The following is a 15,000-nucleotide window of genomic DNA, read 5'->3' as shown; positions in this document are numbered from 1 at the left end:
CTCCCTTACCCACTCCTCCTCCCCCTCCTCCTCTATTTTCCACCTCCCTCACCTCCACGCCTCTCCCACCTCCTCCTCCTCCTCTCTACTTTCTCTTCCTCACCTCCTCCACCTCCCTCCTCCTCCTCCTTCACCTCCACATCCTCCTCCTCCTCCTACCTGCACCTCCACCTCTCACCACCTCCCTCCTCCTCTCTATTTTCCTCTTCCTCACGTCCCTCCACCTCCCTCACCTCCCTCACCTCCTCCTCCTCCCCTCTGTTTTTCCCTCTCTCCCTCACCTCCATCTCCTCCATCCACCTCCACCTCCCCTCACCTCCTCCTCCTCCATCTCCTCCTCTATTTTTCCCTCTTCCTCACCTCCTCCTCCTCCCTCCTCCCTCACCTCTTCCTCCTCCACCTACCTCACCTCCTCCCTCCTGGCCCCTCACCTCCTCCACCTCCTCTATTTTGCCTCTCTCCCTCACCTCCATCTCGTCCTCCACTCACCTCTCCCACTCTCCTCCCTCACCTCCTCCCACTCAACACCCCACCTCCCTACCCTTCCCTCCTCCTCCTCCACCTCTCCCACCTCCTCATCCTCCCTCCTCCTCCTCCCTCCACCTCCTCCTCCTAAAGATACAGAAACCCTCAGCATCGCATCTCGGGTTTACATCATGCAAATCCCAGACGAATTTCCCGTGGATTATGGACGCGCACGAACCGGCAGCCGGTCGGTCCTTGGGGTTGAGGCGACGCTCTCCTGGGGGAGTGGGGATGGGGAAGGGAGGGGTGGGGTGGGTGGGGAAGGAGTGAGGGGATGGGGGGGGTGGGGGGAGCGATGCTTTCTGAGGGAGTGGGTGGGGGAGGGTGAGGAAGGAAGGAATGGGGGTGGGGGTGAGGGATGCAGCTTTTCTGAGGGAGTAGGGAGGGAGGGGTGGAGGGATGGAGGAAGAGAGGGATGGAAGGGGGATGGGTGGAGGGTGATGTTCTCTTGAGGGAGTGGGGTGAGGGGAGGGGTGAGGAGATGGGTGGATAAGGGCATGAGTGGAGGGGTGGCGCTCTCCTGAGGGAGTGGGGGAGGAGGTTAAGAGGGAGAAAGGGAGGGATGGGGAGATGGGGAGTGAGGGGATGGGTGAGGCCGTTGCTTTCCTGAGGGACTGGGGAAACGAGGGGTTGGGGGAAGGGGGATAGGGAAGAGAGTGAGGGATACGGCAGGGGGGAGGAAGAGAGCTCAACTCAGTATCCCTTGAGGAGGGGGCAGGAGGGACGTCCAGATGGGAAGGCCCTGTTTGGGATTCTTTCTTGCTTTCTCTATCTGTCTGTCTGTCTGTACCTCTTTCTCTCTCTCTCTCTCTCTCTCTCTCTCTCTCTCTCTCTCTCTCTCTCTCTCTCTCTCTCTCTCTCTCTCCCTCCCTCCCTCCCTCCCTCCCTCCCCTCCTTCCTCCCCTCCCTCTCTCCTTCCTCCCTCCCTCCCTCCTCCTCCCTCCCTCCCTCCCTCCCTCCCCTCCCTCCCTCCCTCTCACTCCCTCTCTCAGGTAAAAGCGGATGGGGTGGGAGAGGGAAAGTGGAGGTACCACACATGTTCAGAAGAAAAAAGGAAAGTGGAGGGAAGTGGAGGCGAAGTGGAACGAGATGTGTGGATAAGATATTAGCATAATGTGAAACGTAAGTGGGAGTTGCCATGTTGGGAGGTAATTGCTGGAGCTTATTTCTTCTTCTTCTACTTCTCCTTCTTCTTCAATTGCTACTGTTTCTTCTTTTTCTTCTCCTTCTTCTTCTGCTTCTCCTTCTTCTTTTATTACTACTTCTCCTTTTCTTCTTCATCTTCTCCTTCTTATCCTATTACTACTACTTCCTTCTCCTCTTCTTCTTCTTCTTCTTCTTCTACTACTACTACTACTTCTCCTTTTTCTTCTTCTATTACTACTTCTTCTTCTTCTTCTACTACTACTACTACTACTACTACTTCTCCTTATTATTATTATTACTACTTCCTCTTCATCTTCTTTTTCTTCTTCTTTTCCTTCTCTTGATTTTTTTCTACTACTTTTTCTTATTACTGTAATTTTCCATTGTTTTCTCATTTTCATTGTCTTTCTACTTCTGCTTCTACTTCTTTTTGTTCTTCTTTTTCTTCTTCTTCTTCTTCTTCGTCTCCGGTAAGAAAGGCGAATTGGTTATTTCATTTCATTTCTTCCAGTTTTCCAGTTTGGTTTATTTTTTTTACATTTTTTATCAATTTATCTCACATATCTTATTTCTTGACATGACATCAACAATCATCATATCTCATAAGCCATTGGAATGTATATAACTCATAACACAAGCAAACTGAAACCAACGAAAATACGTACACATGGACACAAATATCAATGAACACAGTAACACACTTCAATAAAAAAAAGAATGATCAGATGAACACATTAAATCAAGCCACTGAACACAATGACAAGAAAAAAAAAGAAAGAAAGAAAAGACACAATAACATGTGTGAACGGGAAAAACGATCACAGAAATCAGTGAACACTAACATGAACACGCGCACACGCAGAATTCAGTCATACACTTCACACATTAAGGCAAGTACTGTTATTAAATTCACGATGACCACTTACAGTTTAGCTTTACCGTCTGATGAGTTTCATAATAATATTAGATACGTGACGTTCTGTATATATATATATATATATATATATATATATATATATATATATATATAGAGAGAGAGAGAGAGAGAGAGAGAGAGAGAGAGAGAGAGAGAGAGAGAGAGAGAGAGAGAGAGAGAGAGAGAGAGAAAGAGAAAGAGAAACATACACATATATATACAGTGAACCCTCGCTATAACGCGGTTCACCTTTCACGTTCTCGCTGCCTCACGGATTTGCATTGTGCATGGTGTTCTGCATTCTGATTGGCTAAACAGTCTCTCCGCTTCTTCTCTACCTGTGTATCAATAACGTTACGATTTAATACGTACATGTACGTAAAACAGCTTGCCAAATTTAAGTTTGCAAATTTTCTCTCAAACCCATGAAACTAGTTCGTCGGTGATGATAAAAAATATTATTTTACAGTACAGTAGTTATTTGTAAAAAACGTTTATACAATACTTTTATTTGTTAAACAAATGCTTGGTCCTGTAAAAAGGTTTTGTTCTTTGGTTTCAATGTAGTGTAGAGTATTTCATTGTATAATAATTGTAAAAAAAATAAAGTTTACTACTTCACGGATTTCGCCTATCACGGGTTCTTTTCGGAACGTAACCCCCGCGAAAAACGAGGGTTCACTGTATACATATAAGTGTGTGTGTACATATGTTTCAAATCATAACGATACACATAGATACCGTCTAACACATAACACAAACATGGAAACGAAAGCTCACACGATCCTCCAACACACTCTCTCCACATTCTCTCCCACACCCCTCCACGACACCCCGTAGCACCCCCACACTCAAACATAACCACCCTCTTTGCTCCTCTCCCCCTCTCCCTCCCCCACCTCCTCCAACAACACACTCTCTCCAAACTCTTTCTCCACACCCTTCACGACACCCCATAGCACCCCCACACTTAAACATAACCACCCTCTTCCTCCACTCCTCCTCCCCCCCTCCCCACCTCCTCCAACAACACACTCTCCCACACCCCCTCCACGACACCCCTCCACGACACCCGTAGCACCCCCACACTTAAGTATTAACACCCTCTTTGCTCCCTATCCCCCTCCCCCTTCACCCACCTCCTCCAACAACACACTCTCTCCCCACACACCCCTCACGACACCCCATACACCCCCAAACACTTAAAAACATAACCCCCTCTTTACTCCTCTCAACCCCACCTCCCCCACCTCCTCCAACAACACACTCTCTCCCACGCACCCCTCCACGACACCCCATACCACCCCCCACATGAAACGTAACCCCCTCTTTGCTCCTCCCCTCCCCACTCCCCTACATCCTCCACAGCAGCACTCCTCCTCAAACTCTTTCTCCCACACACCCCTCCACGACACCCCATAGCACCCCCAACACTCAAACATAACCACCCTCTTTGTTCCTCTCCCCCTCCCCCTTCCCCCCACCTCCTCCAACAACACACTCTCTCCAAACTCTTTCTCCCACACACCCCTCCACGACACCCCCTACCACCCCCCACACTCAAACATAACCACCCTATTTGCTCCTCTCCCCCCCCCCCCCTACACCTGCTCCAACAATACACTCTCTCCAGACTCTCTCCCACACACCTCCCACACGACACCCCATACCCCAACACTCAAACATAACCACCCTCTTTGCTCCTCTCCCCCCCCCACCTCCTCCAACAACACACTCTCTCCACACTATCTCCCAAACCCCCTCCACGACACCCCATACCATCCCCCAACACTCAAACACAACCACCCTCTTTACTCCTCTCCCCCTCCCCCTCCCCCCCCACCTCCTCAACAACACACTCTCTCCAAACTCTTTCTCCCACACACACCTCCCACACAACACCCCATACCACCCCCCAACACCTAAACATAACCACCTCTTTGCTCCTCTCTCCCTCCTCCACCGCCCCCCACCTCCTCCAACAACACACTCTCTCCAAACTCTTTCTCCCACACACCTCCCCACACAACACCCCCATAACTACACCCCCCAACACCTAAACATAACCACCACTCTTGCTCCTCTCTCCCTCCTCCCCCGCCCCCCACCTCCTCAACAACACACTCTCTCCCACACACCTCCCACACACAACACCCCACGCCTGCCCCCCAACACTCAAACATAACCACCCTCTTTACTCCTCTCCCCCTCCCCCTCCCCCTCCTCCTCCAACAACACACTCTCTCCACCCCTCTCTCCCACACACACCTCCACACAACACCCCAAACCACCCCCGAATACTTAAACATAACCACCCTCTTACTCCTCCCCCTCCCCCCCCGCCCCCCACCTCCTCCAACAACACACTCTCTCCAAACCTTTCTCCCACACACCCCTCCACGACACCCCATACCACCCCCCTGCGTAACACTCAGAAACATAACCACCCTCTTTACTCCTCTCCCCCTCCCCCTTCCTCCCCCACCTCCTCCAACAACACACTCTCTCCCACGCTCTCTCCCACCCACCCCGCCCCCCACACAACACCCCAAGCACCCTCCCAACACTCAAACATAACCACCCTCACCCTTACTCCCTCTCCCCCTCCTTCCCCACCTCCCCCCCACCTACCCCTCCTCCTCTCCCCCCCCCTCCCCCCCTCCCCCACACCTCCTCCAATTCTATATCTTTCCGTCCGGCTGCCCGATCCGATGCCCTTCCTATCTTATCGCGTATTGGGTCACGTGGTCCAACCCGAGGACCCTGCGAAAGTTCTTCTTCTTCTTGCACGGTGTCTGAGCTTCTACCAGGACGCCCGCCCCGGCTATTGTGTTTGTCGTGGTAAATCCTCGGGGTTCCTGGAAGCTGGGAGAGGGAAGGAAAGAGAGGGATGGGAGGATGGATGGAGGAGGAGGAGTGAGAGGAGGATGGAGGAGGAGGATGGAGGAGGTAGACGAGGAGGAAGAGGAGGGTGGAGTATAGAGAAAGAGGAGGATGGAGGGAGAGGAGGAGGAACAGGAGGATGGAGAAGGGGGAGGAAGAGGAGGATGGAAAAGGAGGAGGAATAGGAGGATGGAGAAGGAGGAGGAAGAGGATGAGGGAGGGAAGAACTATTAGATAGAGGTAGGGGGATCCAGAAAGGGGATTGAGGAGGAAAGAGGAGGAAAGAGAAGAAGGAGGTGGATGGAAGAAGAGAGGAGGGGGAGGAGTAGAAGAAGGAAGAAAGGAGAAGGAGGAGGAGGAGAAAGACTCAGACAGAGGAGTGGTATTCAGAAGGAGGAGGCGAATCGAGAAGGATGAGCAGGAAATGGATGCTGGGAAGCGAAAGAGGAGGAAAGAGGTAGTAGGAGAAGAAAGGATGATGGAAAAGAGGAGAGATGGGAAAAGATAAAGGAGAGGAGGGGAAAGTAAAATGAAAGAGGGGAGGAATAGAGGGAGGGAAAAAGACGAAAGAAGTGGAAAAGCAGAAAGTGAAAAGATATAAGATGGAAGACGATGACAAGAAAAAGAAGAAACGAAACGAGAGAAGAAAAAAAATGAGACGAGGAAAGAAGAGAAAGACCAAGAAAGAAAGATATAAAAAAAGGAAAAGGACAGGGAGGAGAAAGAAGAATAAGAAAGAGGAAGAAAGAAGGAAGAAGAAAGAAGTGAGGTCGTAAATCCCCCAAAGAGAGTGAGAAGAGACTTGGCTAACCCAGAGGAAGTGTAATCTTGAAGTGGATCGGAAGGGAATAGGCAGCAGATGTGGAAGAAACTCAAGACAACGTAAATAAAGATTGAAAGGAGGAATACAGAAACAGTGAGAAAAAGTGAAGAAGCGATAGAATAATGAAATGAATAAAATGAGAAGACGAAACAAAGGGGAAGCAAAATCTAAGAAAGATACACAGTTTATTTCTATTTTATTCTATTTATTTATCTATTCATTCATTAATTTTTCGTGGAAATAGAATGTACACTTGTCGATCCATTCCAACTGACAAGACCATAAACAAGAACAACAAAAATATGGACCAAAAATAATTGTCATAATAACTTTACGACGAGCAATATAATGCAACAATTATTCAGTTATTGTGCAACTTCCAGAACATCCGTCTTTATTCGCCGCTCTCCAAGCATGCAATGTTATCAAAAGGACTTGCATTGAACACACACACACACACACACACACACACACACACACACACACACACACACACACACACACACACACACACACACACACGGTTTTACAAACAAGGTCTTATATACATAATGTTATCGTATTCGTTGTCATTTTGTTGTTTTTGTTGTTGTTGCTGTTATTGATGTTATTACTCTGTTATGAGTACATATAATGCTATCAAAAGGACTTGCTTTGAGTACACACATAATTGGACTCCGTTTTACTAACAAGGATTTACGTACATAAAGGTATTAGTATGGTATCGTTTGCATTGTTATTTTTGTTGTTGTTACTGGTAGATTATTATTATCTTTTCTTTTTTTCGAATAGTTGGTAATATCATTAATGCTCTTAGTATATGAATTAGTATGTGCTAAGACTGTTATGATTATCATAATCTTTATCACTATCTTTACGACTGTTATTATTATCTTTTTTTTTTCTTATGGGCTCGCGTGTGTGTGTGTGTGTGTGTGTGTGTGTGTGTGTGTGTGTGTGTGTGTGTGTGTGTATGTGTGTGTGTGTGTGTGTGTGTGAATGTATAGATATCCATGTGCGTTTCATACCTGAACAACAAAACAAAAAAAGCATATCAATATATATATATCCCCTTTCCACATTTACAATCTGTTCTTCTTATCCAATTCCTTATCCACCGATTATCACCACTTGTCCACACACTTTTCTTTCTTTCCTTGCACAAAGTCTCGAAGCAATAAGCGAAAAGGAAATGAAATCGACGACTTTTCGGGTCTGACTCTGACGGCGATGACACGAGAAGGATCAAGCCCATCCATCACGCCCTCAACAGGTGGCGATGGGCGGCCGGGCGGGCTGGGAGGAAGCAATGGCTTTATTCCCACGTTATTGTCCGATTTCTTGAGGGGGTCGTAGGGGGGTCGGGGGGTGAGGGGAGAGGAGGGAGGCCTTTTTCTTTTTTAATTGTTCTCTTTTTTTTCTTGTTTTTTTACTTCTTTTCTTTTCTTTTTTGTCTGTCTGTCGCTTTAGTTCTCTCTCGCTTTCTCTGTTTCTTTCCGCCTGTCTGTCTATCCGTCCCTCGGAGAGAGACTGGCACGCAGGAAGATAGAATGAGAGAGAGAGAGAGAGAAAGAAAAAAAGAGAGAAAGAGAGAAAGATAGAGAGGGGGAGGAGAGAGAGAGGGAGAGAGAGAGAGAGAGAGAGAGAGAGAGAGAGAGAGAGAGAGAGAGAGAGAGAGAGAGAGAGAGAGAGAAAGTCAGAGAAAGAAGAGAGAGAGAGAGAGAGAGAGAGAAAGCCAGAGAAAGGGAGAGAGAGAAAGCCAGAGAAAGAGAGAGAGAGAGAGAGACAAAGGGTCTGCAATTCTAAATCCGGATATTGGCACGTCACACAAGGCAAAATACCTCAAACAACTCTAAACATTTCGCAAATGTTCTAACAAACATTCCCAGACTTCGAAATACTTGTCACGAAGACCTGAAAGTTGAAGACCATTTTTTTTTTTTTTTTTTTTTTCTGAAAACCACCGAGAGATTTCAAAATTCCATCCCGAATTCCATGCCATTTCTGGAACAACTGATACACGGTTTAACATCACGCAACGATGCTGGAAGAATAAACATCAACAAAACATCTATCAACGCACTTCTCCGTGGCGTCTGGTCCTTGCGCAAAACGGAGATCGTCTGCGCACAAAGACAGTTCGTTTTAAGGATAGGATTACCCGATAGGAATTACCTGAAGAGGGTTACCTGATCAGAAGATTTAAGAATAGAGGATTTAACGGGATGAGAGTAGCCATTGTGAGGTATTTCGCTCCTTTTTTTTTTAATTTTCGATAAAAATAATCGTTATATATACAGTGAATACACATGGATAGTGACAGAACCTATGCTTTTGGTTTATACGTACAATACTTCCCCAAAAATAAACCTAAATCACACGTTAATACAAGATATGAAAATCATTTATAACAAGATAAGCTTAATTATCATGTATTAACATATAGGTACGTTCTTACATCCATCATTTCCCCTAGAATCAAATATAGGAATAAGAATCTCATATTCTATCACAGGTAACATGATTATATCAATATCTGATGATGCATTAGAGAAGCATTAGGCTGGGATGTAACTATAAAGGTATTCAGTTAATGTAACAAGAGAGAGGACAGAAGCAGTCTAAAATAATATCACTTTACATAGATCAGGCTACATATGAGACAGGTAGGCACTGTTTGCAGTTAGTCTGTTGTGAATCCATAATTAATATTGACCTTTTCCCTTGAGTATTCTGACAGCTGTTAATGAAAAACAACTCTTCGTTATCATCACTAAAGGAGTGAAAATTTGGATTCATTTCTGGTAACTATAACATCAAGTTTATTATACAAATAATTACATATCTAGCTATATCTGATATCTTAAAGTGCATCCTCATTGGCTAAACGGATTGATGTCATTAACTCCGCCCCCTTTTAGACCTTGTCGATCTGTGCGATATTTTATGTGTTCTTTTAATTATATTTTCTCTGAAACTGGTTCAGTTATGCCCATGGAAGAAATGATAATAAATAAAGAAATAAAGAAAAAGATATTTGATAATGATAAAGAAATAAATAAAGAAAAGATATTTGTAGTAGATGAAGGTAAATAGGTGTTGTGTAATAGCTCGTCAGTTGCCAATTAAGATTTTCATTGAGAGAGTCTTTGACTAAGATCAACCTTAATGGAGGAATCACCTTTGTGTTTTATTTATTTGTTGAATTTTATTTACTATAAGTAAAATATTGCGAAGATGATCATATTTATGGTAAAGAAGGAATGAAGAGGGTGGTTTAAAAAGGAAAATAACCAAATGTTGATAAAGCTGAAAAGGGTGAGTATATATCTGTGTGTGTATGTGTGTGCATAAGTGTGTGCATGCATATGTGTGTATGGATGTAAGTGTATGTATGTGGATGTGTTTGTTTGTGCGGATGTGTGTGTTTATGCGGATGTGTGTGTTTATGCGGATGTGTGTATTCATGCGGATGTGTGTTTATGCGGATGTGTGTGTATCTGGATGTGTGTTTATGCGGATGTGTGTGGATATATATACATGTGTGTGCGCTTCGTTGTTTGTGTAACTCCAGCCGCTTGATGGAGTTTTCTGGCTGAGGAAACACGGATAAAGGCGACTATCGTGCCACTTCCTCGAGACCCAAGGGCTTGTTGCATGATACAGATAAATGCAATTGCAAGTGAGCTGCAGAGGGATTTTCCTCTTGTTCTTATAAGACAGACAGACAGACAGAGAGAGAATGGGACAGAAAGACAGGCACGGACACGCACACACACACAGACACACACACACACACACACACACACACACACACACACACACACACACACACACACACACACACACACACACACACACACGCACACACACACACACACACACACATACACACACACACACACTCCTCTCTCTCTCTAACCCTGCGCACAGGTTTAGAGAGAGAGATAGACAGACAGACCAAGAGAGAGAGAGAGAGAAATAGACAAGAGAGAAAAATGAAAGAGATAGATAAAATGAAGTAGTGAAGCAGACAGACAGACAGACAGACAGAATCTACATAAACCACTAAACTTTGCATAAGGGAAGCACAGTTGTTCTTCCACAGCCAAGTAACTTTGCCTCAACCTTAGCCTAAGAGATGTCTAAATCTTCCCTCTCGACCTCGAGGACTCAACATGTTGCAACACGTTTAACTCACTCGTAACGTCATCGCGCGATTGCAAAAAAAAAAAAAAAAAAAAAAAAAACGCTGAGAATTTTTTTTTTTTTTTTTTTTTTTTATAATGAAAATTACACACTCGGGGACAAACTCATGTGTCGAGTGATCTGACGTCTTCACTTAATTTCGAGCCTAATACATCCACCCCCTCAAAAAAAAAAAAAAAAAAAATGAGAGGAGGGTAAGAAAAAAAAAAAAAAAACTTTCGGTCTCTCTCGAGTTTTCAGATTAATGATCGTCTCTGAAGCTCTTTTATGGACCAAGAATTTCAAGAATGGAGATTAAAAGGCTGTCTGATTCTTCTCGTTTGATTGACAGGGTGGTGATGATTGCTTCGGAATGGTAGTTAATGAAGGGATGGTAATGTTAGCGCTGATTAGAATGATATGGTGAAATTTTTTTTGTTAATTTGGTATATTCATTAATGTAACTGCTGGTTAGCAACACATGTAGACATACAGTCGCGTACGTACATGTACTCTGGCATATTATCTCACATACGCACATGTAAACGCACATGAAGAAAACAAGCAAGCACATAATTACATACACACATGTATGCACACACACAAAAAATATATAGAATATATACACATATATATCAAATACATACACGTATATATCAAATATGTACACATATAATAAAATGTACACACATCTATATCAAATACACGTAAATATCTAATACACATATATATCAAATACATATATGTATCAAACATACATATATATCAAATACACATATATATCAAACATACACACATATATATCAAATACACATATATACCAAATATATACACATTTCCACACACATATCCACCCACACCAACATCCAAAACGCCAAAAAAAAAAAAAAAAAAAAAAATCTCAAAACTCTTCTCACCTCCCCCTCTCCCCTCTCACCCTCCCTCCCCCCTGCCAGGCAAGAGCACGGGCATCGTGACCAACACTCGCCTCACCCACGGCACGCCCTCGGCTCTGTACGCCCGCTCGCCCTCGAGGTACTGGGAGGACGACGCCAAGGTCCCCGTGCACGCCCATGCTACGTGCAAGGACATCGCACGTCAGCTGGTGGAGAACGAACCCGGAAGGAATATCAATGTGAGTTGTTGTTTTTGTTCTTGATGTTCTTGTTCTCGGGGCGAGGGATAGATGGAAAGAATGGATGAATGAGAGAGAGGGAGAGAGACAGACAGACAGAGAAAGAGAGAGCTGGTGGAGAACGAACCCGGAAGGAATATCAATGTGAGTTGTTGTTGTTCTTGTTGTTTGTTCTTGTTCTCGGGGCGAGGGGTAGATGGAAAGAATGGATGAATGAAAGAGAGGGAGAGAGACAGACAGACAGAGAAAGAGAGAGCTGGTGGAGAACGAACCCGGAAGAAATATCAATGTGAGTTGTTGTTGTTGTTTTTGATAGGTTTGTTCTTGATGTTTGTTCTTGTTGTTCTTGTTCTCGGGGCGAGGGATAGATGGGAAGAATGGATGAATGAGAGAGAGGGTGAGTGAGAGAGAGAGACAGACAGACAGAGAAAGAGTGAGTGAAAGAGAGAGTTGGTGGAGAACGAACCCGGAAGGAATATCAATGTGAGTTGTTGTTTTTGTTCTTGATGTTCTTGTTGTTCTTGTTCTCGGGGCGAGGGATAGATGGAAAGAATGGATGAATGAGAGAGAGAGAGAGAGACAGACAGACAGAGAAAGAGTGAGTGAAAGAGAGAGTTGGTGGAGAACGAACCCGGAAGAAATATCAATGTGAGTTGTTGTTGTTGTTGATAGGTTTGTTCTTGAGGTTTGTTCTTGTTCTCGGGGCGATGGGTAGATGGAATGAATGGATGAATGAGAGAGAGGGAGGGAGGGACAGACAGACAGAGAAAGAGTGAGTGAAAGAGAGAGAGAGTGGGTGAAAGAGAGAGAGTCTCTGTCTCTCTCTCTCTCTCTTTCACTCAGAAAGTGAGAGAGGAGAGAGAGAGCGAGCGAGGAGAAAGAGAGAAAGTGTGTGTGTGTGTGTGAGAGAGAGAGAGAGAGAGAGTGTGTGTGTGTGTGCTAGTGAAAGAGAGAAAGAGAGAGTGTGTGTGAGTGAGTGAGTGAGAGGGAGAGAGAGAAAGTGTGTGAGAGAGAGAGTGAGAGAGAGTGAGCGAGAGAGAGAGAGTGAGCGAGAGAGAGAGAAAGTGAGAGAGAGAGTGAGAGTGAGTGAATGAGAGAGAGAGAGAGAGAAAGAGGAAGTGTGTGTGAGAGAGAGAAAGACAGACAGACAGATAGATAAGCAGAGACAGACAAAGTGAGTGAATAAGAAAGAGAGACAGACAGACAGACAGGCAAACTGACATAAAGGACAGACAAATAAACAGACAGAAACAAGATAAAGAGAGAGACATAGACAGACACGCAGACAAACAACCAAATACACTGGCATAATCAACATCATATTGCAACCACTTTTTATCTGGTTAAATACCTGTTGCAATTTAGATTGACAGATGCATAGATAAAAGTAACAAACATATATACATGAACAAATATGCAAATATTTTTTAAGTCTCTGTTTATATTCATTAATTCATCTATCTATCTCTCCATCCATATATATGTCTATACGTATCTATCAATCAGTCTGTCACGTCTATTTATCTATATGTCTGTATCTATATCTATCTATACATGCATACATACATACGTATATATGTGTATCTGTCTCTCTATCTGTATATCTATTTATCTGTCTGTTTGTCTGTCTATCTGTAAACTGTGAAAGCAGCAAAAATGATAAAGAAAATAAATCAAAATTAATACCAATACCGTCCACCCCCACCCATCCCCTCCCCCCCTCCTTTCCTCCTTCCCTTCCGCCTCCTTTCCACCTATTTTCCTCCCTTCCTCCCTCCCACCCCCTCCTTCCTCCCTCTCCCCTCCCTCCTATCCACTTCTTCCCTCTCCCCATCCCCCCACCCCTCCCACCTCCCTTCCTCCCCCAACCCCATCCATCCCCTCCCTCCTCCCTCTCCCCCTCCAACCTCCCCCCTTACCAATCCTACCCCCATCCATCCCCCCTTCCTCCCCTCCTCACCCCAACCCTTCCTCCCTCACCTCCCACCCCCTCCCACCCCCTCCTCCCAACCCTCCCACTCCCACCCTTCCCACCACCACCTAGGTCCTCCTGGGCGGCGGCCGACGGCACTGGATCCCGACGACGGAGTTCGACCGGGAGGAGCGGGACCAGCGCGGCCGACGGACCGACGGGAAGAACCTGCTCGACGTCTGGGTCCACGACAAGAAGACCCGGGACCTGAACGCCGAGTACGTGTGGAACAAGGCGCAGTTCGAGAGCGTCGACGCCCGGCACACGGACTACCTGTTGGGTGAGTAAAGGGGGGGAAGGGGTGGTAAGGGGGTGGGGGGGTTGGGGAGGTGGGTAGGGGGTAGGGGAGGTGGGAGGGAATGGGGACCTGAACGCCGAGTACGTGTGGAACAAGGCGCAGTTCGAGAGCGTCGACGCCCGCCACACGGACTACCTGCTGGGTGAGTGAAGGGGGGGAAGGGAGGGAAGGGGGATTAGGGGACTACCTGCTTGGGTGAGTAGGGAGTAGGGGGGGTAGGAGTCGACGCCCGGCACACGGACTACCTGCTGGGTGAGTAAAGGGGGTGGAGGGTGGAGGGGGGAGGGGGAGGCGGGTGAGGGAGGGAGGGGAGGTGGGGGTGGGTTGGTTGGGGGTAGGGGGGAGGTGGTGGGGGGTAAGGGAGGAGTGTGGGAGGGAATGGTGGATTACCTGCTAGGTGAGTAGGGAGTAGGGACCGACGGGAAGAACCTGCTCGACGTCTGGGTCCACGACAAGAAGACCCGGGACCTGAACGCCGAGTACGTGTGGCACAAGGCGCAGTTCGAGAGCGGCGGCGCGCGGCACACGGGCTACCTGTTGGGTGCGGAAAGGGGGGGGGGGGGCGGGAAGGGGGTTGGGGGGTTGGGGAGGTGGGTAGGGGGTAGGGGAGGTGGGGGGGAATGGGGCCCTGAACGCCGAGTACGTGTGGAACAAGGCGCAGTTCGAGAGCGCCGCCGCCCGCCACACGGACTACCTGCTGGGTGAGTGAAGGGGGGGAAGGGAGGGAAGGGGGATTAGGGGACTACCTGCTGGGTGAGTAGGGAGTAGGGGGGGTAGGAGTCGACGCCCGGCACACGGACTACCTGCTGGGTGAGTAAAGGGGGTGGAGGTGGAGGGGGAGGGGGAGGCGGGTGAGGGAGGGAGGGGAGGTGGGGGGTGGGTTGGTTGGTGGGGGTTGGGGGAGGTGGTGGGGGGTAAGGGGGAGGTGGGAGGGAAGGTGGATTACCTTGCTAGGTGAGTAGGGAGTAGGGACCTGACGGGAAGGAACCTGCTCGACGTCTGGGTCCACGACAAGAAGACCCGGGGACCTGAACGCCGAGTACGTGTGGAACAAGGCGCAGTTCGAGAGCGTCGACGCCCGGCACACGGACTACCTGTTGGGTGAAGTAAAGGG

General features: G+C 46.9%; 1 protein-coding gene across 1 annotated transcript in view; it reads left to right on the top strand.

Annotated features, from left to right (window-relative positions):
- The window catches only part of LOC113814759 (alkaline phosphatase-like), a 228,886-nt gene that overhangs the window by 186,354 nt on the left and 27,532 nt on the right, over positions 1 to 15,000 (top strand). Inside the window, exons 3-4 of the mRNA XM_070136326.1 lie at positions 11,438 to 11,616; positions 13,661 to 13,868. Of these exons, the coding sequence (XP_069992427.1) occupies positions 11,438 to 11,616; positions 13,661 to 13,868 (387 nt within the window). The remainder of the gene's footprint in view (positions 1 to 11,437; positions 11,617 to 13,660; positions 13,869 to 15,000) is intronic.

This window comes from Penaeus vannamei, chromosome 21, assembly GCF_042767895.1.
Source record: "Penaeus vannamei isolate JL-2024 chromosome 21, ASM4276789v1, whole genome shotgun sequence".
Classification (NCBI taxonomy): domain Eukaryota; kingdom Metazoa; phylum Arthropoda; class Malacostraca; order Decapoda; family Penaeidae; genus Penaeus; species Penaeus vannamei.
This window is presented reverse-complemented; position numbering and strand designations above follow the sequence as displayed.